Source organism: Leptopilina heterotoma, unplaced genomic scaffold, assembly GCF_015476425.1.
Source record: "Leptopilina heterotoma isolate Lh14 unplaced genomic scaffold, ASM1547642v1 Lhet_95, whole genome shotgun sequence".
NCBI classification, from domain to species: domain Eukaryota; kingdom Metazoa; phylum Arthropoda; class Insecta; order Hymenoptera; family Figitidae; genus Leptopilina; species Leptopilina heterotoma.
The window spans coordinates 1,031,773-1,057,164 of NW_025111202.1; the positions used below are offsets into that span (position 1 = coordinate 1,031,773).

The window sequence follows — 25,392 nt, forward strand, 5'->3', positions numbered from 1 at the left end:
AAATAAATAAATTTATATAATAAATAATAGTATAATAAAATATATATTTTAACAAATATTATAATAAATTATTAAAAAGAAATTCTTTTATTCCTTCTATAATTATTAATACTTGAAGTCAAATTTTTCAATATTTAACTAATTTTTCTTACTACTCGAAAAATTTTTTATTTCTTTCAATTTAAAATTAATTTAAATTTTAATTTTACTTTAATTCTCTCCCTAAAGTTTTAGAATTAAAAAAATTGAAAAATCCAAGATGAATTATATTCGAGCAAGGAATGTTTTTGTTATAGAATATTTAAATATTATGAAATTTCTTTTTTGCAATATTTATTTCATATTAATATAAACAATATATACTCTACTAGTTTATAAAAAAAAACAGTAAAATGAATTACCTTTGGAAAGGATAGTACGAGAGTCCAGAATTATATTTGAATTTATATTTGTTTTTCTTTTTGTCCGCTTCTTCAGCAATTTTCATCAACTTTTGAACACTAGGTCTGTAAATAAAAAATAAATATACAATTTGTAAAATTTGCAAATAAGTCATAAAAATAAAAGCGATCGATAAAAAGAATTTAAGAATAATTTCTAACTTACAATTATGTATAATCAATTTATTTATTTATTATAATCGGTATAGTTTATTAAATATAAAATTCTTTTATAAAAATAAAAATACCTATAAGGTGCTGGTAACATTTCCTCATCCAATGTGCACTCGAAAGGTTTTGTAGTACTTTGTGTAATTATTTGATTTTTGACAATATCAATATCTAGATTATATTCATCATGAAGCTGATTTGTTGACGAAGGAGGGAGATCGAAATAAAAGATGAAAAAACTGAAATAAACATGTATTTATAATATATTTTTTTAAATATCTTTTTAGAAAAATAAATAAATACTCACTTGGCTTCTTTATGTACACGGCCATGCGATGATATTCTATAGGCTGTTGGTTTTCTACCCAAATTTTCCATTTTTCTAATAAAACCCCCTTTGTCAAAAATCATCTGAGCAACTCTCTTTAAAGTTGCCGTGAGATCTGGCTGAAAAGTTAATAAGTCTAGCATTAAAAATCTAAAATTTATTACAATAAAAAAATGATATTCAGATTAAAAGAACAAAAATTTTGCCTGCTTTTCGAAACAAAATGTTTATTATAAGTTTATAATTTGAGGGTGAAAAAAGCACCGGTCTTGAAAGAGTAATAATTACCTTGGACATAATTTTTAATAACAGTGGCATTTCGTATGTCGGCATTTTTGTAAATTATTAAAAAAAACTTTTATTTTTAATAGCAATACTTAATTATCTTGTTCTGTTTATTTAAAACTTGAGAAATAATCGGAGAAAAATATGAATGTCTAACTTAACCTAGAAATGATTCTGGATTGTTTGCAAGGTTGGGTCGTTAGCAATCTATTATGTAAATCACGTAAAACGAGACGCATGAGATAGAAAAGGAAACAAATATATATCTCTGTTCTTTTCTAACTCATACGTTGCGTTCGCGAAGCAGTTGTGAGTTAGCCTTTACGACTGAGTTGTGTTTAGGCCTTTATTGTATGCAGTCTCATTATTAAGGCGCTTGCACACTTCAAAAATTTGCACACTTTCAAAACAGTGTTAATTCATTTTAATAAAATATAAATTTTTAAATTCCGGCTAGAAACAGTTTTTCCATTATATCGGAAAAGCGAAGTGTGAACGCGATTTTGACTTTTTCGGTAAATTTTTTTTCTACCGACCGTCGTATAAATGTACCCTCAGGGTGGAGTCCCATGGCAGCGTTTTGCGTTGCGTTGTAATAAGAGAGAATGCAGCAAACGTATATTTGCGTCTTTTTCTCTCCCATTACGACGCAACGCAAAACGCTGTCATGGGACTCCACCCTTAGGCTGGCTTGCCTAATAATTTGGAAGTGTGCAAGCGCCTTTATTATTAATTTTTCCTTTGGTGGCCTTGATTTAATCACATGGCACATGGCAGGCCCACATGGCCATAGACATTATTACTCCTTTTGCAAAACTGTTCAGATTGTAAACAATTAATAAACCAAATACATATAACATAATTTACTGGGTAAGAATCAAGTATATTTAACATTAAGTATTTATTATTAAGTAATAAAAGTATCCCAGCATTGACAATTAATATCATATTGAATACGAATAGTAAAAGGTTATTTTTGATAAAAGGATTTTAAAATACATAAATCAAAGTAAAAGTCGATCTATACACTTTTTTTTTTTATTAAAAACACACAATTTAACTTCTTTTGCTAATAAAATTAACAAGAAAACGACAAACGGGAGAAATAATTAATTGTTATTTTGGCCACAAACACTCAATATAGGCACTGCGTTTTTTAAATTACATTATCAAAATGTTTTTAGTATTTTTGAATACATTTATACGTGAAAATAAAAAGTTACATAGTATTTATTTTAAAAAATATCAGATAATTATGTCAATAATTTTTCTGACTGAATTTAACAATAAATTTTATGAAGAAATCTATCCACATAGTTACTTTAAAAGAAACTAAATTAATGTATTTCCTTTAACAGATTTTACAAAATGAGTTCTCAAAGGGGAAACACTCAACGGACAAGACCGCAGAAACATCAGAACCGATTTGTTTTCAAAAATGATCTTCATGATAAATCCCACAAAATGAAAGCCATAAATAACATACAAGTTGCAAATGTTTGTGAGAAGTGTAAGAAAATAATTGAATGGAAGATTAAGTATAAAAAGTTTAAGCCCCTCAAAGCTCCTGCAAAGTGTGCAAAATGTGAACAAAAAGTTGTGAAACATGCATATCACATAATGTGTCAATGTTGTGCTAGAGAAAGAGATGTCTGTCCAAAATGTGGAATAAAAGCTGAATTAGTCGAAGGTCATACAAACCCCATGGAGCAATTGAAATTAGATGCTGAGTTGCAATCAATGCTTAAGGAACTGCCTGAAAGAAAGCGAAGGACATTTATTCGTTATATGAATCAAAAAGGTAAATTAATTAGCTTTTAAAGTAGTGTAGTTTTTCAAAACCGGTAGCATTTTTAAAAAAATTGTAATTTTCTTGTAACATTTTGCTAAGGAAAACATTTTCTTCAACCCCTTCCTTGGATTTAAATGTAATTTTTAATTACAGTCGGGAATATATCTGTTTCAACTGAAGTACAAACTGAATTGAGTGACAAGAGCAACATTTCTATTGAAAGAAAAACTGAAAAGGAAGAAAGTGAAGCAATGCATAAAAACTTAATGGATAAGCTGAAATCCATGACTGTAAAGGAAAGTTTAGATGATTGTATTTCTGACTTAGATTATAGTGATGATAATGATGAAGATTGTGATTCTTCAGAAAAAAGTTAATTAAAAATTAAACAGTGTAAATATATTTTTTTGGCTATCCGGACAAGAAGTCCAGACCAAAAAATCCAAAATAGTTTCACTTTAGACTTATTTTTAAGATTTTTTGTCCAAAGAAATTAAAAATCCAATGAAAAAAATTGAGATATAAAAATTTAAATGGTTGCCTTAAATGAAATTGTCCTTTTTTGAGTTGCTTATTTCGATGACTGTGAATCTTAACATTTTAAATTTCTGAAAATATAATTAAATTAATCGAGTAATTTAATTGAAATTGTATTGAAAAAACTAATTGAATTTTTGTAAAGAATTTTATCAAAAATTGTTGAAAATAATTGTATTTCTTTTTTAAAAATTTTACAGAATAATTTATAGCGTAAAAGTAAAAACATGGCTTTTTCACATGTTTTATTATTTATTTTGGACGTTTTTATTTTTTTTCGATTTTTTGTACTTTGGATTTTTCGGTCTGGATTTTTTGTCCTGTAACAATTTTTTTGGTTTTATTTTTTTTTATGTTTATAATATCTTTAATGTCAAAATATTTTGAATCTTTTAGATTTGCATCTCAGAAATTGCAACTACTACAAATGACATTGCTACATGTAGTGTATTAAGACTACATTTGTATAATAGTATAATACATTTTTCATAATAAAGAACTAGGTTTTTTTTTACTTAAATTCTTCTGTAAAAATACATTTTGAACTATGTTTTAATAAAAATATTAATTTTGTTTTTAATTTAAAAGTTTATGGCTTTATTGCTTTCTCATAAAAGCAGTGTTTTATCGAAAGGAATTCAAAAATCACTTTTTAAATTTAAAAAATTGTCATTCAGAGTGTGTGTGTAAAAATTACAAAGTTATTGACATTTTAAAAAATTGAAATTTTGGAAAAATATATTTTTAATGATTTTTTAGTATCAAATTTGAAAAACGCATCTAATGACCTATTTTTGAAGTTTATACAATCTAGAGTTAAAAAGTTATTGCCATTTTAAGAATAAGAAATTTTTAAAAAATGTGGTTTTTTGTTATTTAATCGTAATATGCAATTTTATATTTTTTATGTATAAGACATTTTTAATATGTATTTATAAAGTAAAAATTTTTATGAAAAAGAAAAAAGGTTCGTGATATGAACGCAAAAATTTCAACTTTTATTAATAGAATTTACATTATCAACAACAAAATGTATTGTTTTTTAATCATTCAATGTATAGTTTAGTTTTATTTTGCGACAATTATGTATATTTACACTTTTTTTTACTGATAACGACACAAAAAAATTTGTTTCAGTATTCAAAAATTGAAGTAAGTTAAATGTTATTTTACAAAATTAATAGTTTATATATTAAATTAATATATTTTATATAAACAATTTAAATGTGTGAATTTAAATGTGTAAATTAGAAGACTTTCCCTTCTCCTGAAAATTATTACGTTACAAAACCTATAAAGGTATGTGCTTTCTGCGAGCAAGTGTTATTCTTCGTTGATAACAAAGCAAGTGAACAACTGTAAAAGATTGTTCTTTTTATTGTAGTGCTCTGTTAAAGGAAATTTGTTTTTAATTTTTTTCCAACAATAATGGAGCTGAAAACGGAGAGGGAACCAGCGGCAGAGCAGCTGAATATTTATAAAGACACTGTTAAGGTAAATAGTTTTTAATTTTGAAAAGGTAAACTTAGAAGCTTAAATATCAAACGGAAATTGTAAATTTCTTTTAAAGATAACTCCACTTCTCCTAACTGGAAATGGACAGCCAATCGCAAACAAAAACGATACTTTAACTGCAGGCAGATTTGGGCCAACGCTTTTAGAAGATGCAGTTTTATTAGATGAAATGTCTCATTTTGACAGAGAGAGAATACCTGAACGTGTTGTTCACGCCAAAGGAGCTGGTAAGTTTAATAGAATTCATATTTTTAAATTTTCTAAGCTTTACGTAATGAATAATCGACGAATTTAAATAGAGCCGATATCTACTTTTGTTCAAGCAACTTTACATTTACATACAAGTTATCAGTATCATTTTCTATTACCTAACAAATTTTTTAACAATTAGGCATTTTAACGTTAAATTAAGAATAATTATTATACATCTTTTTGTCTAATGTTTCATTTTATTTCGCCAATTTCAGGAGCATTTGGATATTTCGAAGTTACTCATGATATAACAAGATATACAAAAGCAAAACTTTTTTCCCACATTCTAAAAAGAACGCCAATTGCCGTAAGATTTTCTCAAGTTGGCGGAGAAAGTGGTTCAGCAGATACTGTTAGGTATAAAGCATTCCTTTTACTTCCTGTAAATTAATTAATGAAAATATTTCTCATGGTTTATTTAATTTTATATTTGTATAACTTGAGATATGCGCATATAATTGAAAATTAGTTTCTTCATATGTATATACGTGTTGTTCGCAGAGATCCCCGAGGATTTGCCATAAAATTTTATACTGAAGAGGGCATTTGGGATCTTGTTGGCAATAACACTCCAATATTCTTCATTAAGGATCCATTACTTTTTCCAAGTTTCATTCACACTCAGAAAAGAAATCCAGTCACTCATTTAAGGGTTTATTTCAATTTCACTTATTTACAGTAAAAAATTGTTATTTAAATTAGTAATTATTGATTGCATTATTTATAGGATGCCGATATGTTTTGGGATTTTTTATCTCTTCGTCCTGAATCAACACATCAAGTAATGTTCCTTTTCAGTGATCGAGGAATTCCTGATGGTTATCGTCACATGCATGGCTATGGCTCACATACATTTAAACTTATCAATGCACAAAATGAATTTGTGTACTGCAAATTTCACTACAAGGTAAAATTCGCTTTTATTTTTTTATTTGCCTATATCACACGAGTAATTTAAAAATTATTCTTTACACGCAGACCGACCAGGGAATAAAAAATATTCCAGTAAACAGAGCAGCTGAATTAAGTGGTACTGATCCTGATTATTCACTTCGAGATTTGTACAATTCAATTGCAAGAAAAGATATTCCAAGTTGGACACTTTATATTCAGGTAATGACTCCTGAAGAAGCTCAAGTTTTCAAATGGAATATTTTTGATGTCACAAAGGTAATTTGTAACAAATAATCTCTATCTTCTTCAATTTTTGAAGAAGATCTTGCCTATCTAAACTTTATTAAATTTTTTTATTTAGACTTGGCCTCACAAAGATTTCCCCCTGATGCCTGTGGGAAAAATAGTGTTGGACAAAAATCCAGAAAATTATTTTGCTGACGTAGAGCAAATAGCATTTAACGTGGCACACATAGTACCTGGAATAGCGCCGACTCCAGATAAAATGCTTCAAGGCCGATTATTTGCTTATGGAGACACTCAAAGACACCGTCTTGGTCCCAATCATCTTCAACTTCCCGTCAACTGTCCATATAAGGTTATAATTTTTCCATGATTAATTCCATTAATTTCCATTATTAATAAAATATGGTAAATATTAATTTACCATAATTATTTTATTAATTCAGTCCTCTAATAATTTTAATAACAGATATTATCAACAATAAACTACCAAAGAGATGGATTCATGACAATTTCCCATCAAGGAGGAGCTCCAAATTATTTTCCAAACAGCTTCAAAGGACCTATAGAGAATCCTTCTGTAAAAGATCCACCATATCCGGTTTCTGGAGAAGTTGATCGATTTACTCCTGTAAACGAAGATAATTTTGGCCAAGTAACTATATTTTGGAGAAATGTTCTCAAACCTAATGAAAAATCACGACTTATTGATAATTTAGTCAATAGTTTAAAAAATGCTTCACCCTTTATAATCCAACGAGCAATTTCAAATTTCAGTCAAGTTGATGAAGAACTTGGCAAAAAATTACTTCAAAGTCTGCAAAATTTAGGGAAATCTATTCCATAAGTATTCTTTTCTTCTAATTACAATATAATTTTTTTATTGTATTTACTGTAAAAATACAAGTTCTTGTTCTATAAGTATTAAAATATATAAATAATTTCCAAAGTTAATATTTATATTATAACAATGATCTGAATAAATGAAGACAACGAAGCGAAATTACTAATGCTGCTGATCTTTAGTAAAACCAAAGTTTACCTATATTTTAATAAAAAGAAATAAACTTGATATGTTTAAAAATTCAATCTTTTTAATTATGCAATCTTTGTATTATACATTTAGATGGATGACGATAGATTCATGAAAACTTTTTATAATTATGAAATAAAGTCAATAATTCGATATTTTACAAATAAACCTAAATCACTCTTGAGTCGATAAATGAAGGAACATTATTATTTACAATTATTGGTATACCTTCTTTAAGTAAATGTACAATTTCTCACAAAAATAAATATTTCTAAATATACGTAAGTAAAATTTGATTTTTTTTCTTTTGACATTCTGTGTTGTGATTATGTTTCCTAAAATTATTTCTTACTCAAGTTTCATTCATATTATTTTTCTAATTTCAAGCACTATTTTTTACATAAGATTTGAGCCAACTTTAAGCGCATCTTTAATTCTGATAAAAATACAATTTTTTCATTAAAATATATTTGTTTAAATAATAATTGAAAAATAATTCGAATCGAATTAATTTGAATTTCAAAGTTTCGATTTTTTAATTCAATTCAGTCAATTAATTTTCTATTTGATTTGAAAAAAAACCTCAACTTTTTGGATATTGCTGTTTCAGGGTGTCTACTAATTTTCGTTCAAGAAAACTCCCGGCTTTGTCCTAATTTTTTCCGGTTTTTTTTCTCATCAAATTTAAATTTATTTGATTTCGAACATAAATAAATCTAAAAATGGCTTCCAAAATTTTTATTAGATTCTTTAAATTTTTTAAAAATAATGTTTTTTGTAATAATTTCAATTAAAAATTTGGAAAATAATTGAATTAAACAAAGAATTTTTTCAATTTTTTAAAATAATCTTGCCTGTTCATAATTATAATTGAAAATTTGATTAATTCAATTTTATATTAAAATGTATTGATACTAATTGAATTTCTGCAAAGAATTTTATTACTTTTGAAAATAATTAAACTGTTTTTTAGAATTTTATGGAAATTTTTAAAAATAATTAAATTCTTGTGAAGAATTTTTTTAAAAATAATATTCAAAAGAATTAAGTAAATCTGAAGAATTTTGCTATTTATGGAAATAATTGAATTCTTGAGAAGAATTTTTTTACATTTTCTAGAAGAAATAATAAATTCTTTCGACGAATTTTAATCAAATTTTTAAGAATAATTACATTTTTCGAGGAATTCGATTTGTTAATAAGTTTGTAATGAAATTCTTTAAGAAATTTAATTATTTTCAGTTAAATTTCACAAAATTTCTATTAATTCGATAATGTTCTTTAAAATTTATTTACATACTATATTTGAATCAGTAACTGATTTTTTACAATCAAATTAATTATTCTTAACTAATTCAAATTTAGAGAACAGTAGAAATATCTATAAAAATTGAAATAAAAAGCGATTTTTTAAAAACTAATTAAAATAATAAAACTTTTTTATTTGGTGAAAAAATTCCCGGTTTGGCATAAAATTCCTGGCTTATTCCCGGTTAAATTAAATTCCCGGATTTTCCGGTTAGTAGACACCCTGTGTTTATTTTGAATGCAGTATTTAATATATTATCAATAAAGTACTTCCTCTATGAGGAAGCAATCCACAAGAAGCATTTATTAGTTTTTTCACATAGAGTGAAAATTGTGCAATATAAATTTTATGCATGAAATTCTACATCAGTTAAGATAAATGGAAAAATATTGTTTTTTGATTTTTCGTCGATTGTGCGTAAAGAATCTAAGCTTTTACAGTTTTTAAATATTCGTAAGATAATATCGATGAAACAAATATTATTTCTTTATTATTGAATGTTATAAACTTGTGGACATGTAATGCCCAAAGTTTTTAATGATACTGTCAACTACAAAGTTTTAATTCCTTTTGAACTAAATTGAAATTTAGAACCTTAAAGATCTTCATGAAATAAACATTGCAAAAATTTTTTTAAACTTTTATACAGAAAATGAAAATATCATTTTTGTATATAAATTTTAGAAATGATTTTTTACTATTAAAGTTTACAATGATTACTTTATATTGGAGGATGTCCATATACTACTGAAAATTTCTATAAAGAATAACTGTAAGGAAACCTTGTAGTAATTTTAATGAGAGCAGAAAGCTCTTGAAAATAGTCAGAAGGCTTTAGATAGTTTAAAATTTTTCTCGATAAAGTCGGTTTTGAAAATAGAAACAAATATAGAGATCATAAGAAATATTTTTAATTATTAGATAAATAGTTTATCCGATGTTAATTCATTGTATATATATAAGACTGGTATTTATTCAGTTCAGTTTCAAATATATGTATAAACGACTTATTTAGTCAGTTACAGTAAAATTTAGAATTATAATGCAGTTCATATAGAATCTACAGGAATTGACTGTAGTTCATTTAGTAAAAAATTATGTTTAATTAAAAAAAATTCTTTTTTAAAAAATATGCACTATTTTCAAAATTATGTAAAGATATATTTGTCGAAAATTCGGTTCGTGTTCAATTGAGTTATCAATAAAAATCAAAAGAGTTATTATTTTCAATTTTAGAGATATTCTTCTTGATTTTTTGAAGTTTTTAACTACTCGAAAGTCCTGAGTTTTAGGCAATTAATAATTGTTTCAAGGAAGAAGAATTCTTTTAGAAATCTTGATATAGGAAATCACATTTAAATTTGATTTTTCTAATTATTAAGTATCGTTCGTAAATGTTAATTTTCATCAATATACGATTTCATTATTTCTCTTATTTTCATAAGCAAATTTAAGTATTTGTTTAGCATAGGTATTTCTTTTATACAAAATGTTTTCTATCAGGAAATTGTACTAACGCAGATTCGGCAGAGTTTTCTTATAAGTCAAACCTCGATGATATGGTTTACTCGTTGTGGTCCTATTATTATAAATGTTCGCTTTTGGAACAAATTCATTATTCTTTAATAGTAATGTAATTTTTTCTTTAGTTAAAAACTGGCTTGATTTTATCAATAAATTATTTCAGAATTTAATTTCTGTTTCAAATAATATTGATAAAGTGGAAGCAATTTTTCCACTGGAGCTCCATGTATTGAAATAAGAAACGATTTTGACAACCGCTCAATATGGAGAATTATTAAATTACTATAGATATTGTTTTTTAATTATGTGTTACACACATGCACACATGCACTTGAGCTTTTTAATTTGAGAAAAATGTAATTAATGACAATTATTATCAGATAGATTTTATTCAACTTTAACATCTGTCTAATAATAATTATCCACAAGTCGAAATATAATTGAACCACTTTTTCAGTAAATGACAATAATTATTATCAAAACTGAAGGCAATAAGAATATTATCGTTTATACCATATGGACTGTATAATCATTATCAAATTATATAAGTTATATAATAGACCCTAATGTTATGCACTTTTAGTTTTATTTTGGAAGTAGTTTAAATTTAATTATGCAAACTCTATCAAAAAGTAATAACAATTGAAAAAATGAATTGCGTTCCCCGTATATTTTAAATAGTAAGATTAAAATTAAAGCTTTATCTACAACTCGGAATTGAATAATCGTTAATTTAAAAAATTCGATGTATTTTCTTGGCTGTCTGTATTGAAGTTCATTAGTATTCGTTATTTGAGAGATCTCTTATTAAAGAAATACTTATTAAAATCATGCATAATTAAAACTGAAATTATATGTACCTATACGTATATTAAAAATATGTACTTCCCTTGGTGTTTTGCGTGTTTTGTTTGACTTTGTGAAGTAAATGAATAAAATCAACACATTGTTTCAGAAGCGGGAGCTGGTTCCTCAGTTTCGTTTGGATCGGGTTCTTCGCTGCTATCTCGAATCGCTGGCGGTCTCGATAATGTTTGCTCAATTTCTCTTGTTACGCTTATTGTTGGTGGTGGTGGTCTCCTTGAATCTTCATCTATTGCAGATACTCGTCGCAATTGACGATGCTCACTTGCTATGAAGAATGGCGTGAAACCATTATCATCACGTTCACCATCGTCATCATCATCATCATTATTATTACTACTATTATTCCCTTCCATGTATCGTCTATAGAAAAAATTAAACAATTTATTAAGGATAAACATTTTTTCGATTGTCTAAATTTAATCTCATAAAAGTAACAGGGCTCGAACCAGTGAAAGTATTTAAAAATACGGACTTCACGGACCAAAAATGAAAATAATTGAAATTCTGAGAAAAATTTTATTACCTATTTATGAAAAAAAAAATTTAATTCTTACGATGAATTTTACTAATTATAATGATAATTGAATTGATTCCAAGGATTTATTAAAATTTTAGAAAATAATTGGATTCTTTCGATAAATGTTAATAGGAATTTTTTTAAAAAATTGAATTCTTTCATGAAACGTTATTAAAATTGTATTAAAAATAATTGGATTTTTGCAAAGAATTTTATTATTTATTAGTAATTGAAATACCTTTCAAGAATTTTGTTATTTCTCTAAATAATTGAATTTTTGCAAGAATTTTATTAAAATTTTGGAAAATAATTGAATTTCTGCAAAGAATTTTATTATTTTAAGAATATAATTGAATTTTTGCAATTATTTATAACTTCTCAAAAATTCTCCAAATTATATCGTTAAATTTACGAACTTTTCTTTCATTTTCAATCAAATTATGGACCTTTTTTTTAAATACTGACTTTTACGGACTTTAAACAAATTTACGAACCTAGTTCGAGTCCTGAAATAAAAAAGTCTTTACCTCTGAATTAGATCTTTCATTTGCTGATAATCACATTCTTCTGCATCTCTCAAATGTTCATTTTCAATTTGCCAAGCAATTTCTGGATTCGACATTCCTGAAATGGATCTTCCTCTTCCAGGTGGCGGCGACATTGGTGGAGATCTTGGGGGACTCAACAGCCCACAGTAACTTTCAAGTTCGTCAGTGATACTTGTGTATTCTGCGCGCATCGCAAGCAAAAGAGATCGAGGGTTCGACGGTTGAATAACGGAATGCCTCGGTTCAGCCCACGTTACTCTCTGCGTTCCTGGAGGTGCAAGGTACACCATATCCTCTGATTCTGATCGCGTCCTACTGTTTTGTCGGCTGGCTCGCTCTCCAGAGTTTTGTCTCGACTCGCTAATAGTGGGAATTTCACTGCTGGCTTTTTCCTCTTGAACGGCTTTTGCATTTAATTTGTCGTCGACAGGTACTTTATTTTCATCGCTTTCTTCCTGACTTGTCACTACTTTTGAATCTTCTTGAGCTGCTTGATGATCGCCACTAACTGATGAATCATTTCTGCTGAGATTTTCACCGGAGACATTCACCTCCGATTGTTTGGAAACATTATCATCAGCTGGTGGAGCCATTTGCATAAATGCCGCATCGGTCAGAGATCTCAAAAGTTTCTTTTTCCTCAAAGAAAAACTAGGAAAGTGTGAATGTGAATCAACCTCGGAGAATGCTTCTGAGCGCTCTGAAACTCTGCGTGGACGGAATTCTACGTCGAGAGCTTGAAGACCGTCGTCTGACATGTGCGTTGCCATGAATCGATGAATAACTCCCAAGTGTGCCAAAGTTTGTTCGTTAAGTTCCTCGAGTTTTCTAATTCGAAATTCCACAGTCTAAAATGTTAAGTATGTTTTTATTTGAACCAATAAGAAATTATGTTAAATTTAATTAAACAAACATACCTGAAGGGAAGAACTCTGACTATTTTCTTTTTTCTCAATATCTTCCATTTTCTGCTGCATATTTTCCACACGTTCATTCGTTACTTTTACACGTTCTTCTGTTGACATTTGCAGCTTGAGTTCCTGTTCACGGAAATATCCTTCGACACAGTCCTCCTCGAAGTCGTACAAGCGTTCTTTGTCGTCAGCCTCGAGAAAGAGCTTCAATCCATTGTCACCCGATTCCCCAGAAACCTTTTGACCATGTGTAATATAACGTATTATGTATTTTACTAATAAATACGCATGAGAAACAGCAATAAGAGGAGGCGGCAAGACTGGTTTCTGCTCATACTCCATAACAACAGTGAATCGTTGGAACATCCAGACTTGATGGGAGATACCATTTACTTCAATAAATATATTATTAAATACAGCAATTAGCAAATTAATCAGTAATATATTTGCAACTAAAAGATAAATTGCCATTACAAATGGAGTAATCCAACGGCCTGGGAGACAGTCAGGCATTCCTGGATCTGCTCCACACTCCGGGTCGATGTGATCGGCATAAACTTCACCGTAGAGCATAAAATATGGCTCCATAAAAACCTTCAAGAATATTAGAATTAAAAAATACTTTTTTTTACTGTCTGTGCAAAAACTGGAAATTCAGTAAAACGAATAATGAAAAATAACTACTTACATCACGCACAATTCGCCAGGTTGGTTCTGTGTTTGGCTTAAGTATAGCTTGTCTCGTTACTCCAAAACTCATCAATACTACGAGTAATAGAACCACGAAATAAATCATGTTCTTAATCATTTTACCCATCATTGTTACCAATGGACCTAAAAAAACATATTTTATTAATAACTACGACCTTTTTCTATATGAGACGCTCCACGAGAAAAGGAACCTTATGTTTTTAAAATTGTTTTCCTTTTCTCGTGCATGTGCACAATACACTCTATTACCAAGATATTTGTTAACTCCCAAAATATTCAACATCCTCAAGTACCAATACATGCAGTCTACACAGTAAATAACTCGGCCATTATCGAATGTTGATTTTCTCATGCGAAGAACGAGACCAATCATGAAAAACATAATAGCTGCTGCATCGCACGGATTCCACATATTCCAGGCCCAAACGCTGAATTTATGAGAAAGTGCCACCGGTTCCGAAGTGATAATTTCTCGAATTTTTTCACAGCCCATAGTAATTACATAAAATATCGAGAAATATTCAGGCAAGGAAGGTTGATCGCTCATTCTTACGAGAATCGTATAAGAAAATAGAACCAAAAATGTCACATAAGCAATCTGTTTCAATATAAAAGGATTAATTAATTAATTTTTATAAATTTCGTATCACTTTTGTTCTAATTATTAATATACCTCATTGTAAAAAACAGATATTTTAATCAAAAAAAACTTACAGCATTTCCCCAGAATTTCGTAATAGGTGCAGTATAAAATTCATAAAGTTTTTTCTTTAAGCGAAGAGGTCTACTGCTTTTATTGTCATAGTATTCAGATAAGATTCCATAAGATCTATGATTTCCATCATCCGTATCTGTTAATACTTTTCCATTCTCCTGAACAATTGTCTCTTTTATAACATTTGTATTATGCTCGTGACTAATTAAAGCCTAAAAAATATAAATAAATGACAATATCATCAAAGTATAATGAGATTTTTATTTGAATATTAAACAGACAATCACAGACATAAAAATTAATATTATATTATTATTATTATAAGAAAACTTAATTTAGCAATATAACCATTTACATAATTTTAAATTTTCATCTTAAAACACTTTTTTTAGTATAAATATAATAAAATTATGTTTTCACAAATTACATAATAAATATTTACTCTTAAAAACAGGGCTCGAACTTGGTCCATAAATACCGTAAAAGTTAGTAAATTTGTTTAAAGTCCGTGAAAGTCATTTTTTTATAAAAAAGGTCCGTAAAGTCCGTAATTTGATCAAAAAAGCAAGAAAAGTTCGTAAATTTAACGATATAATTTGAAGAATTTTTGAGAAGTTACAAATAATTGCAAAAATTCAATTATTTTCAAAAGTAATAAAATTCTTCGCAGAAATTCAATTATGTTCAAAATTTTTTTTTAAATTCTCGTCAAAATTTCAATTATTTTTAGAAATAATTAAATTTATCTGCGAAATTCAATTATTCTATAAAATTATAACAAAATTTTAAAAAAATTCAATTATTTAGAGAAATAACAAAATTCTTGAAAGGTATTTCAATTACTAATAAATAATAAAATTCTTTGCAAAAATTCAATTATTTTTAATACAATTTTAATAACGTTTTATGAAAGAATTCAATTATTAAAAAAAATTCTTAATAACATTTTTCGAAAGAATCCAATTATTTTCTAATTTTAATGAATCCTTGGAATCAATTCAATTATTATTATAATTAATAAAATTCATCGTAAGAATTAAATTATTTTTCATAAATAATAAAATTCTTCTGAGAATTTCAATTATTTTCAATACAATTATTAACAAATTCGATTCTATTCAATAAATTAAAGACATTTTTCGAAAGAATTCAATTTTCGAAAAATGTTACTAAACTTCAAGAATTAAATATTTAATTGCAATAATTATTAAGAAAGACGATTATTGTAAAAACTTGAAAGAAATTGTTTATATAAAATTCAATTACTTTGAAATGTTTCAATTCAAATTATTAAAGAAACTCCATTATTTTAAAGAAACTGAAAGAAATTCTCCAAAAGAATTTAATTAAGATTATGAAAAATTTTATTAAAGTTCATCCAAAAATTCAATTATTTTCATAAATAATAAAATTTTTCGATGAAATTCAATTATTATTAAATAATTGGTCCGTAAATGGTCTATAATTTTTTATTTTTGGTCCGTAAAGTCCGTATTTTTAAATACTCTCACTGGTTCGAGCCTTGTAAAAATCATAAACCTATGCATGTTTTTCAATGTTTCCAGGTACCCTTATAAAAAGAAAAATTGAAAAATAAAGTTTCCTACAATATGACATTTCATAAATTACAATTATTATTTTGAGATTCAAATAACACAGTAGATTCTGTGTAGATTAATACCTAAATCATAACAATTAAAATATGTGAAAAGAAAACAATGAGACATTAAAAAAAATTGAATGTGCGATAAAAAAGGACGTGACGAACGAACATGTTTTGTTTTCAGACGAGGGATTATTAAATATACCTTTACGCCCTGCAGACCATTGGGGGCAGTGGTTTTGTAGCGAATACTCAGGCTTCTGCGTGGGCGTTTCTAAAAAAAAATAATCAATTCGCATGTTCTCGTGTTTCTTTTACTAAATTATATCCTCATAAAATAAATGTAATGCTTTTTCTCAAAATAAAATTTAATAAAGGTAAAACTTCTATTTGAACCCTCTGAAAATGTATTTTCAGTAACAACTTTCTTAGTTTTCTCTGTTAAAAATAAACTATTTGTTTATGAACCGTTATTCTAAATAATCTTCTTCTTCTTCTTCTTCTTCTTCAAAAAGCGATATATTTTACTTTTGAAATTTTCATTATTTAAAGAAACAATAAAAATAATGATGACTTTTCTATTCGGATAAACAATAAAATTAATCCTTTCAAATGAAAATATGTAGTTTACATTTAGTTTACACTTTAGCTGCTTTCGAGAACATTTTAGAATTGTATTTTTCCTTGATACTCTATTAGTAAAAAAAGTTCGTACAAAATAGTCGTTTTTGTACTATTAATAAGCCTACAAAATTAGATTAAATTAGAGTAAATCTACTAGGAATTTAAATATTGGTATTCTCACATATTCATTTTAAGGAAAAATGTAAACAAATTGCATTTTAAACAAGTACCTCAACATCTGGTCCAACTGGTGTTCCATGTTCAGATTCACTGTCCTCATTTTCATCTTCAAGAGCAATGAGATGTTCTTCTTCCGTTTGTGGCATCAACTGCAATTCCTCACGACTTTTAAATTCCAATCTAGTAATGTATACGGGACACATCAATCCCAAAATAACCTGTCGACAGACAAAATGAAATTGGATTTGGATCTTTTGGTATTTATTAAATAAAAAAAAGAATGGGTAAATGAATAAAAACCTTCAAGTTTGTATTTTTACGAGTACGAAGACCACCCATCCAAAGATCAGCCAATATAATTTGACTGCATGGATGAGCTAATAAAGCTCTGTGGTTTGCCGTCACGGCAAGAGAAAGACAAGTTTGACCAGACCAATTTTTTAATTCCGAAGTTAGGAGCTGTTGCGTTTGATCGTCATCTTGTCGATAACAAAAGTCTAATAATTCAACAGCTATGAAAATAGAAGACATAAAATATAATTTTGTCCCATTTTGAATAAATAATCATTTAGTAACACTGAGTGAATACCTATGTTTTCAAACTCTTTGCCATAGCCTCGAAGTTCATCATAAACTTCAGTTTCCAAATCGTCCTCAGCAGCTTCATGTGCCATGGCTTTATACAATTTTAAAGCGACCAAAGCCTTTGCCAACGCTTCTTCGCCATGCTGCCACATAAGTAGCGCCATTTGCTGACGCTTCGTGAGCACAGCCCAAATAAGCAATTCGTTAAAAGGATAATCAAAAAGAGCAGTATCTTGAGTTGCTGGTAGAGTTTCTGCCAGCAGACTCATTGTTAATCCGCCTGACTTTCCTCCAGAGCTAGAAAAAGATCGACCAGTTAAAGCACAACTATTACGATGAGCGTGTTGATGATACCCTCCAGATCGTTTCATTACTCTCGTGTAAAGAATTCGAAATTCCTTTCTCGTATACTGAGAACGATAAGCACCGCCCATTAGTTTATTTATCACGAGACCAATGTCATGAAGAGTGTACATGTACCCTCGAGGTATGTGCGGTCTCACGTCCCGAAGAATATAGCCCAAAGTATTTGACGGGCCCTCTTTCTGTAAACAAGTGAAAATATTAGAAATATTCTTATTTAGAAAGTGTCTAGAAATAACAAAAAACCTACTGTATTATACAATTCTTCAAGGCGAGGGATAGATAAAAATTTGCGCATTGAAACTCCATTTTCTAAAAGTAATTTGACAAAATCAATCCTATCATGCTGAAGAGCCTGCATCATAGCTTGCTCCAAAGCACCTGGAGGCCATTTCTGTCCGTAGACGAAAATTTCACTGCGAGCAATATCCACCCTATTCCATATTAACGAAAGAGATAATTGTTCGGCAGGCGATAATTGTTTTGATTTAAATAAGGCTGTTAGTATTGTCTGGTCCAATTCTTGAGATCGGTCTTGTGATATCCTAAACACTGTGATCTAAAGAAACAATAAAAAAGCATTTTAAATTTTAGGCATCACAGTACCTTTTTTCCTCAAAGGTGAAAAGGGGAATAATTAATTTCTAAGTAATAATTTTATGATAGTTGTTCAAGAATTAAGTTAATTAAAAAATAAATTGCTTGTTAAAAATAAGAAAATTTAAAAGAATATTCTTACCAAATTCTTTTTGCGAACACATTGTAATAACTCTAGATAAAGCTGATTTGCTTGTTCTGCAGAAACTTTGAATGTTCGTTTAATTGTTTCCAGTAAATGTTCTCTCATACTCTCCAGTGGGCCTTCTCCATCTTCTGTTTCCTCCTCTGATGCATATCTATTTAAATATATTTTGTTACAACTTTTTACTTTGCTTGAATATTTTCTATTCATGCAAGCAATTCAAAATGTATATTTATTTTAATCAATCGAATTTTACTTGTGCATGAAAGCAATAAGATCGGCTGCTCGACCGGATCCATCGCAAACTACGACAGGAACGGGAGGATCATCAGTTACATATTCCAAAACTGATCTTATTGTATTTGTACCTCCCTCTATTACTAGTGCAACAACCGGAATACTACTGTGTGTATCTTTAAACAACATAAGAATATTACAAATTTTGTAGAAAATTATTGTTAATTAATGATAAACGATTACTTACAAGGCTGAAGTTTTAAATTGGATATATATTTTTCAAGTTTTCTTCTTAATATAATTTCAGCACCGTATCTTCCACCAGTTCCATTATCGACAAGTAGAAAATAAGAATGCCGATTATTCAAAACTGCATACTTAGACCTATAAATAATTATTTCATTAAAAATCTTATCGATGGCTCCTGACTAAAAACGTATTATTCGAAAGGGTAATTAAAAAGCAACTGGAAATCATGCTTATTTAAAATGATAGTCTTACCAGGGAGAAGAAAGCGAATCGTAAGGAATTTCTCGACCACGACCGACTAGTTCATGACTCTTTTCCAAAACACCCCAAGGAGCAATTCCAATACTCACTACCCGGCCTTGTCTTTGTGCTCTTTCCAATAATAAAGCATCTCCTACTTGCCTCGTAACTCCTTGAATATGACAATTATTGAAAATGAATAACAATCAAAAGAACTGTTTGAAAAAGTGAAAAGTATACTAATACGTGACGAAAACAAATAATCACCTGTATTAGTTCCTCCGGTAAATATCCAAGCTCCAGTTGTTTTAGCCGCTTTCAAAAGACCTTTACGAAGAACTTTTTTCAAAGTTGGTTGTAGATCAAAATTTGATCGACCACCATGAACGGTGATTAAAAGTTTCGGCAAGCCTAAATTCCATTCACGACATAATAACTGAACTATAGGCTCTGGTCGAGTGTCGTGTGCCAATCTAACATACTAATAAAAATTCATTTTTAACATGTAAAAATATACATAAATAATTAATTACACAAGGTTTTTGTTTTCTTAATAAAAAAAATACTTGTGCTTTTGTTGGATGGGGTAGCCCTTGAAACTCAATTGTGCCATACGCATCTGTTGCTGAAAAACGGGTATTCTTTCCTGGGATCCATTGCTCTCGTTCTTGTTCGGTAGCAATGCTGTTTGAGTAAGATTGAACATCCGCTCCATTTCCACAGTGGTGAGTATAAGAATGTCCACAACAGCATCTGAAAACCAATGAAAACTTATACATATATTGATTCAAAAGTTAGAAAGCAAACAAAACCAAAAAGTAAAATTTGTTAAATATTTTTCAACATAAGTTAACATAAGTTATAGATTACTTTAATATCAGAAATTAGAGAGTTATGTAATTTTAGTTTCATTACCATCTTTTAACCTGCACTGTAAATAAAAGACACAGTTTTGCATCTAATAAATAAGTAATCTTAAAAATTATCTATTCAAATAATTGTTAAGATTACTTTTTTATTTCTTCCATGGAAATAATGAAAATATAATTGCGTGCAGTAGATGATTCAGATTGAAAGCAATTTTTATGAATAATATATTAATAAGAATAAAAATGTTTCAATAAAATAATTTAAGGAAACATTATCGAAAGCTGAATCTATAAAATTAATTTTAATATGAGAAAAATCTGAAGCTACTACTGAATATGATTTACGAAAATAAATGATAGGCAATGAATGCTTCACGAGATTAACAAAAATGTTAGATATGAAAATATAATATATAAATTTTATATCTAATTTTCAAGTTTTATAACAGTTGGTTAAATTTTATTCTTCTTCAATAAATGAATAGTTTCAATGACGATTTGAGCGCATTTACTTAAGTGAGTCATGTCAATTAAAATTTGTATATGTTTGAATGAAATTTGTTCACTTCACCTGGAAGTGGTGATCACGTCGTATTCTGCATTCTTATCTCCCTGTACTTCTTCAAACCTATAAACGTAATGAAGAAAAGAAAAGTAAATCAAACAGAAATGAATGAATAAATGAATCGACAGTAGTGTTTATTGGTAAAATTAAGAAACTTTGAAATTAAACATTAAATTATAAAATGACAAAAAATTGTTATATTTTTGAATTCCAAATTCTTAATAATTTTGTAATAAAGTGGATTTTTAATGAAAGTCATGAAAAATAGAAATGATAATTACGAAATAGTTGCGTTGTGATTTTAAGCAATTACTATACAAGCTAAATATGTTGCAGAGATAAGAAAGAGTTAAACAATAGAATATACGTATTATATATACAGTAAGAATATAGTAAGAATCTATTGGTCATAAGAAGGTGCGAGTGCGAGTGCGAGTAAGGTGGTAATGGAACGACGCATAAGAGTGTCCTCGTCACACTTGTAGGCTGACCGATTTTATTCATACTGTATATAAAATATATATTTATATAAACACAATTAATGTATTGAAAATTACTTGTGGTAAATCTTCTTACATTTTAGAATTTTGTTTGTATTCAAAATGTTAAGTTTTTGTCTTTAAACACATTTATCTGAAAAATACTAACAATATATTTGCAGTGTTTGACTTGAATGAATTATTTTTTATCAAATTTATTTCCCCCGAATCCTTGGAGTTCTAAATTCAAAAAAGATAGACATTTTTCCACTATCATCACTACGTTTACTTTAATATTTTTCACAATTAAACATTAAATATCTTTGTAGGTAATTAATCATTTAAATGTAATTTAATCGCAAATGACAATAATCAACATGAAATTAAATTCAGTTACCTGTGTTCATCTTTCGCACTTGGAATAAATTTTGTGCATTCTCTTTTTTGAAAAGTTGCTTCTATCCAACTACGCTCTGTTGTCTGAAATATTACAAATATCAATAAATCTCTTGAAATAGTTGAAGAAGCAATATTTATATTTTGCTGTACGTTTGTTTTAAATATAATAGAAACAATGACAATAATGTCAAAAAGTCATTAAACTAAGTTTTATGATGACAAAGAAAATATTCGAGAACTTGTGAAAAGAATGATAAATAAATGATAATAAAATATGTTGTGTGAATAAAAATAAAAAAACAGTTCCTATAAAATCTTTCTTTTTTTCATATTTAAGTATTTTTTTTATCGACAATTAAATTTCTAAATAAAAAGTTGTTTTTCAACATTAAAATAAATTTGCGAGTAAGGGTTTACTCAGCACATACTTAAGTTTTAAGAAAAAAGTTTCTATTAATTATGAGACTCATAAATCTGTTTTTCAGAGATAGCTGAAGAACAGAAATTAAAAAAATATACCTTAATTTTTTTTCTCTTCACTTTTGGAGTATTTGCTCCACAAATAATGCTTCCGATTGCCATCTTGACGTGTGTTGACAGATAAGTATGTGCTCACCCTAATTTTAACCAATTCATAAACTAAAAAAAGATAACCAAAAGAAAACTAAAATTTTTTTAAATAAATTTGTTTTTCTTGAATAATACAACCAAAATCATCTACAGTAGTAGTGTAAGTGATAATTTTAAAAAATAATGTTTCTAATGATTGAAATGAATTATGTAAATTATCCAACAATTTGTTTTAATTGAATTTGATTCTAAAGTTCCTAAAGTATCGAATCTTTAAATGAACAATGATATTCTTCTTACTTAAGTATATGAATTTGTACTTAATTAAAAATTATTTTGTACATTAAAATAATGAAATCCTATTCAAGTGAAAATTTTTAATTTACATTTTCCGTTTCAGTACCTAGTAAATTTAAAAAATATTCAAACAGACAAATTTTTCGTTTATTTTAAAATTCAAAACTTTAGGGGAAATAATTTATAAACTTTTGAATTGTATACATACCGCTCGAATGATTTTTTTTTCAATCATGCCTGTACATTCAGGAAGATTCTATTCTTGTTTTACTTTAATATATGTATGCTATAACTATACATATAATTACATATAGATCTATATATATAATTATTACATTTTTCTGAATATTAGAAGTATCCACCCTTGAAAAATTATATCACTTTCAAAGGATTCAAGTGCATTTAATTATATTGTATTCAATTTATTGCATCCTTTCCACTGTGCTGTATCTGGATGATAAATGAAATTTAAGTCTTCGAATGCATTAGTTTTCATCAGACTGCTATTTGTGGATTTAACTGTAAACAATGATAAATAAAAAACAAGTAAATTTTTTGAGATACAAAATTCCAGTCTAAATAAACTTAATTTTACAATAAATATAATATAATATATTGCAGATCATTTAAGCATTGTTTTGTTTGCATCATTACTTGAAATTTCACTTTAATATACAATATTTATTATAAAATGTAATTATTAGATACTCAATTGTTAAGTAAAAATATGTACCTATTTTCTTATTCTACAATGCAGTACTTTGACTAACCTACATATGACATTATAAAGCAAGTAGCAAGATCTAAATGCATGTTATAACACAGAGTTAACCTCATACACTTAGTCAATTTTTACATTTTTATGTAATAACAATAGCTTTAAAAATAAAAATTGTGCAAAACATGACATTTTTTTCTTCAATCATTTATTTATTTATATACTTTCAAAAAATATATTTGTCTAAATAAAAATTAAAACCTTATTGGACTAATCTCATCTTCATACTATACGATAGGACGATACAAAAAAATATCATAAAGTAACATACCTGGTAATAAATTTTGTTCTTTTCGATCAAGAAACATATTTTTAGAAAAAATATTTACAATATAGTATAACTGATTTTTTTGCACTTTTTAGGAGAATTCTTATTGACACAAACTGTCAGAACTATATACATATATACTTTTGTCCGATTAAGTAAAGATAGTAACGATAGTAAGATAGCAATTCACAAATTCACGAGTTGTATTATACTACATTAACACAATTAAACATCCAATATATTGAATAAGACACAACGTGCACAAAGTATACTACAGAACTGATAGGTATACCACAACCCAAGTGATAAAATCTTCAACCCTTTATTTTATCGTCATCTCTTTTTTGAAAAGTAGGACACAAACTCCCCTAAAACAAAATGGGGGTTTCTATATTATTATAGAAACTTATATTTTACTGATATTTAATCATTAGTATTAAAGTTATGTCTTCAAATCAATTTCCAACTACTCTGAAATTCGATGCACACAATGAAAATTGAAGAATTAATGTGCGCCTATTTTTCAGACTACAACTTCCATTGAAAAAGTAAATATTACAAATTGTAATTTCGAATTTGAATATTGCGCATTTATTTTATGGCTGTTTCCAAGAATGTAAGGCTTTGTTCACAATAGGCTCTTTTTTATTTCCTTATGTTGATGTTGATCGTGATATAAAAAACAAAGAAATCTATGAAATTTATTGGAGCTTATTGTGGACACAGCCTAAAGGTATGAAGGTGCTACTATAGGGCCGTTCCAGAATGGGTATCGTGAAACTAACGCACACGCAACGTAGACGCAACGCAGACGCGACGCGCTTGTTCTAACGTCACAACAGTCACAAATGTAATGCTACAACTGCTGAAAGTTGTGTTAAAGTTTTGTATAAATAATAATTAATTAATTACTTTAATTAATAAATTTAATCAAATTTTCAGATAAATTAAGTTATTTAATTACAATATATATTATAATTCTTAATAATTGATATACATATAATAATAATAATAATAATAATAATAATTGTTAATAATACAATTAATGTAATAAATTATTTAATTTAATTTAATTAATTAATTAGTTTAAAATATATGATAAAGAGGAATTTGAATAAGTTTAAATTTTTTAAAAAATTTTATCAGTAATAATAATAACAATACAGTGAAACCTCGATTATCTGAACTAACCTAGGCAAGGCTAGGTTTGGATAATCGAAAGTTCGGATAGTAGAGATTTTAATTTATTTATTTATAATTAAGAGCGTTCGATGGTCTCTGAAATTTGTAGGTTATGAGCGACCTACACTTTTCGCCCTACAAAAACGGTATTGCCTGGTTTAAATGACGTGAAATTGGTAAACAATCATTTTCGAACGAGTTTTTCTCTGCACACAAGCACTTTTTGCAAAATCTGAATCCGAACCAATGACACAAATCTTCTTAATTACCTAAATCCAAAATATTTTTTTAATCCATGCAGAAACGCGGTTGCAAAATGGTAAATGCAAAAGCAACAAAAGTAATGTAATGACAGGCGGCAAGACGTTTGTTCCAACCATTTGCCATTAGAGGGCAGAAGCATGCAGGAAGCGTAAAGGCTCAGCTGTCAAAATGATTCGCATTACATTACTCTGGCCTTTCCCATTTTGCAACCGCGTTTCTTCAAGGATTAAAAAAATATTTTAGATTTAGGTAATTAAGAAGATTTGTGTCATTGGTTCGGATTCAGATTTTGCAAAAAGTGCT

At 27.8% G+C, this 25,392-nt stretch overlaps 4 protein-coding genes across 11 annotated transcripts; 2 read left to right on the plus strand and 2 right to left on the minus strand.

Annotated features, from left to right (window-relative positions):
- Positions 1-316: 316 nt before the first annotated feature.
- LOC122512075 (probable 28S ribosomal protein S6, mitochondrial) lies at positions 317-1,420 on the minus strand. The gene is made up of 4 exons (XM_043627703.1): positions 1,228-1,420; positions 919-1,058; positions 689-850; positions 317-506 (listed from the first exon to the last, which is right to left on the minus strand). Exons 1-4 carry the CDS (start codon positions 1,270-1,272, stop codon positions 398-400), a joined length of 456 nt encoding a protein of 151 aa, XP_043483638.1. The 5' UTR covers positions 1,273-1,420; the 3' UTR covers positions 317-397.
- A 517-nt stretch (positions 1,421-1,937) lies between these two features.
- Positions 1,938-4,140, plus strand: LOC122512079. 2 transcript variants are annotated; one of them, XM_043627707.1, is made up of 4 exons: positions 1,938-2,094; positions 2,583-3,025; positions 3,170-3,409; positions 3,950-4,140. In XM_043627707.1, exons 2-3 carry the CDS (start codon positions 2,593-2,595, stop codon positions 3,391-3,393), a joined length of 657 nt encoding a protein of 218 aa, XP_043483642.1. In that variant the 5' UTR covers positions 1,938-2,094; positions 2,583-2,592; the 3' UTR covers positions 3,394-3,409; positions 3,950-4,140. The 2 variants fall into 2 exon arrangements, with proteins under 2 accessions (XP_043483642.1, XP_043483641.1); XM_043627706.1 differs by lacking the exon at positions 3,950-4,140 and having other exon boundaries at positions 3,170-3,418.
- A 571-nt stretch (positions 4,141-4,711) lies between these two features.
- Positions 4,712-8,254, plus strand: LOC122512119 (catalase-like). The gene is made up of 9 exons (XM_043627773.1): positions 4,712-4,852; positions 4,938-5,047; positions 5,124-5,295; positions 5,536-5,677; positions 5,822-5,972; positions 6,048-6,227; positions 6,299-6,490; positions 6,576-6,812; positions 6,927-8,254. The coding sequence occupies exons 2-9, from the start codon at positions 4,982-4,984 to the stop codon at positions 7,302-7,304; spliced, it is 1,518 nt and encodes a 505-aa protein (XP_043483708.1). The 5' UTR covers positions 4,712-4,852; positions 4,938-4,981; the 3' UTR covers positions 7,305-8,254.
- A 734-nt stretch (positions 8,255-8,988) lies between these two features.
- On the minus strand, positions 8,989-24,187 carry LOC122512080 (transient receptor potential cation channel trpm). 7 transcript variants are annotated; one of them, XM_043627710.1, is made up of 22 exons: positions 23,647-24,186; positions 22,806-23,116; positions 22,250-22,347; positions 21,729-21,811; positions 20,859-20,915; positions 19,985-20,171; positions 19,686-19,899; positions 19,431-19,590; positions 19,177-19,313; positions 18,949-19,105; positions 18,690-18,846; positions 18,201-18,509; positions 17,592-18,132; positions 17,303-17,514; positions 17,053-17,220; positions 16,404-16,472; positions 14,595-14,807; positions 14,130-14,478; positions 13,858-14,003; positions 13,173-13,763; positions 12,235-13,103; positions 8,989-11,550 (listed from the first exon to the last, which is right to left on the minus strand). In XM_043627710.1, exons 3-22 carry the CDS (start codon positions 22,310-22,312, stop codon positions 11,262-11,264), a joined length of 4,971 nt encoding a protein of 1,656 aa, XP_043483645.1. In that variant the 5' UTR covers positions 22,313-22,347; positions 22,806-23,116; positions 23,647-24,186; the 3' UTR covers positions 8,989-11,261. The 7 variants fall into 7 exon arrangements, with proteins under 7 accessions (XP_043483645.1, XP_043483643.1, XP_043483644.1 ...); XM_043627708.1 differs by having other exon boundaries at positions 22,250-22,369; XM_043627709.1 differs by lacking the exon at positions 23,647-24,186 and adding an exon at positions 23,331-23,426 and having other exon boundaries at positions 22,250-22,369.
- Between the last annotated feature and the right edge of the window lie 1,205 nt (positions 24,188-25,392).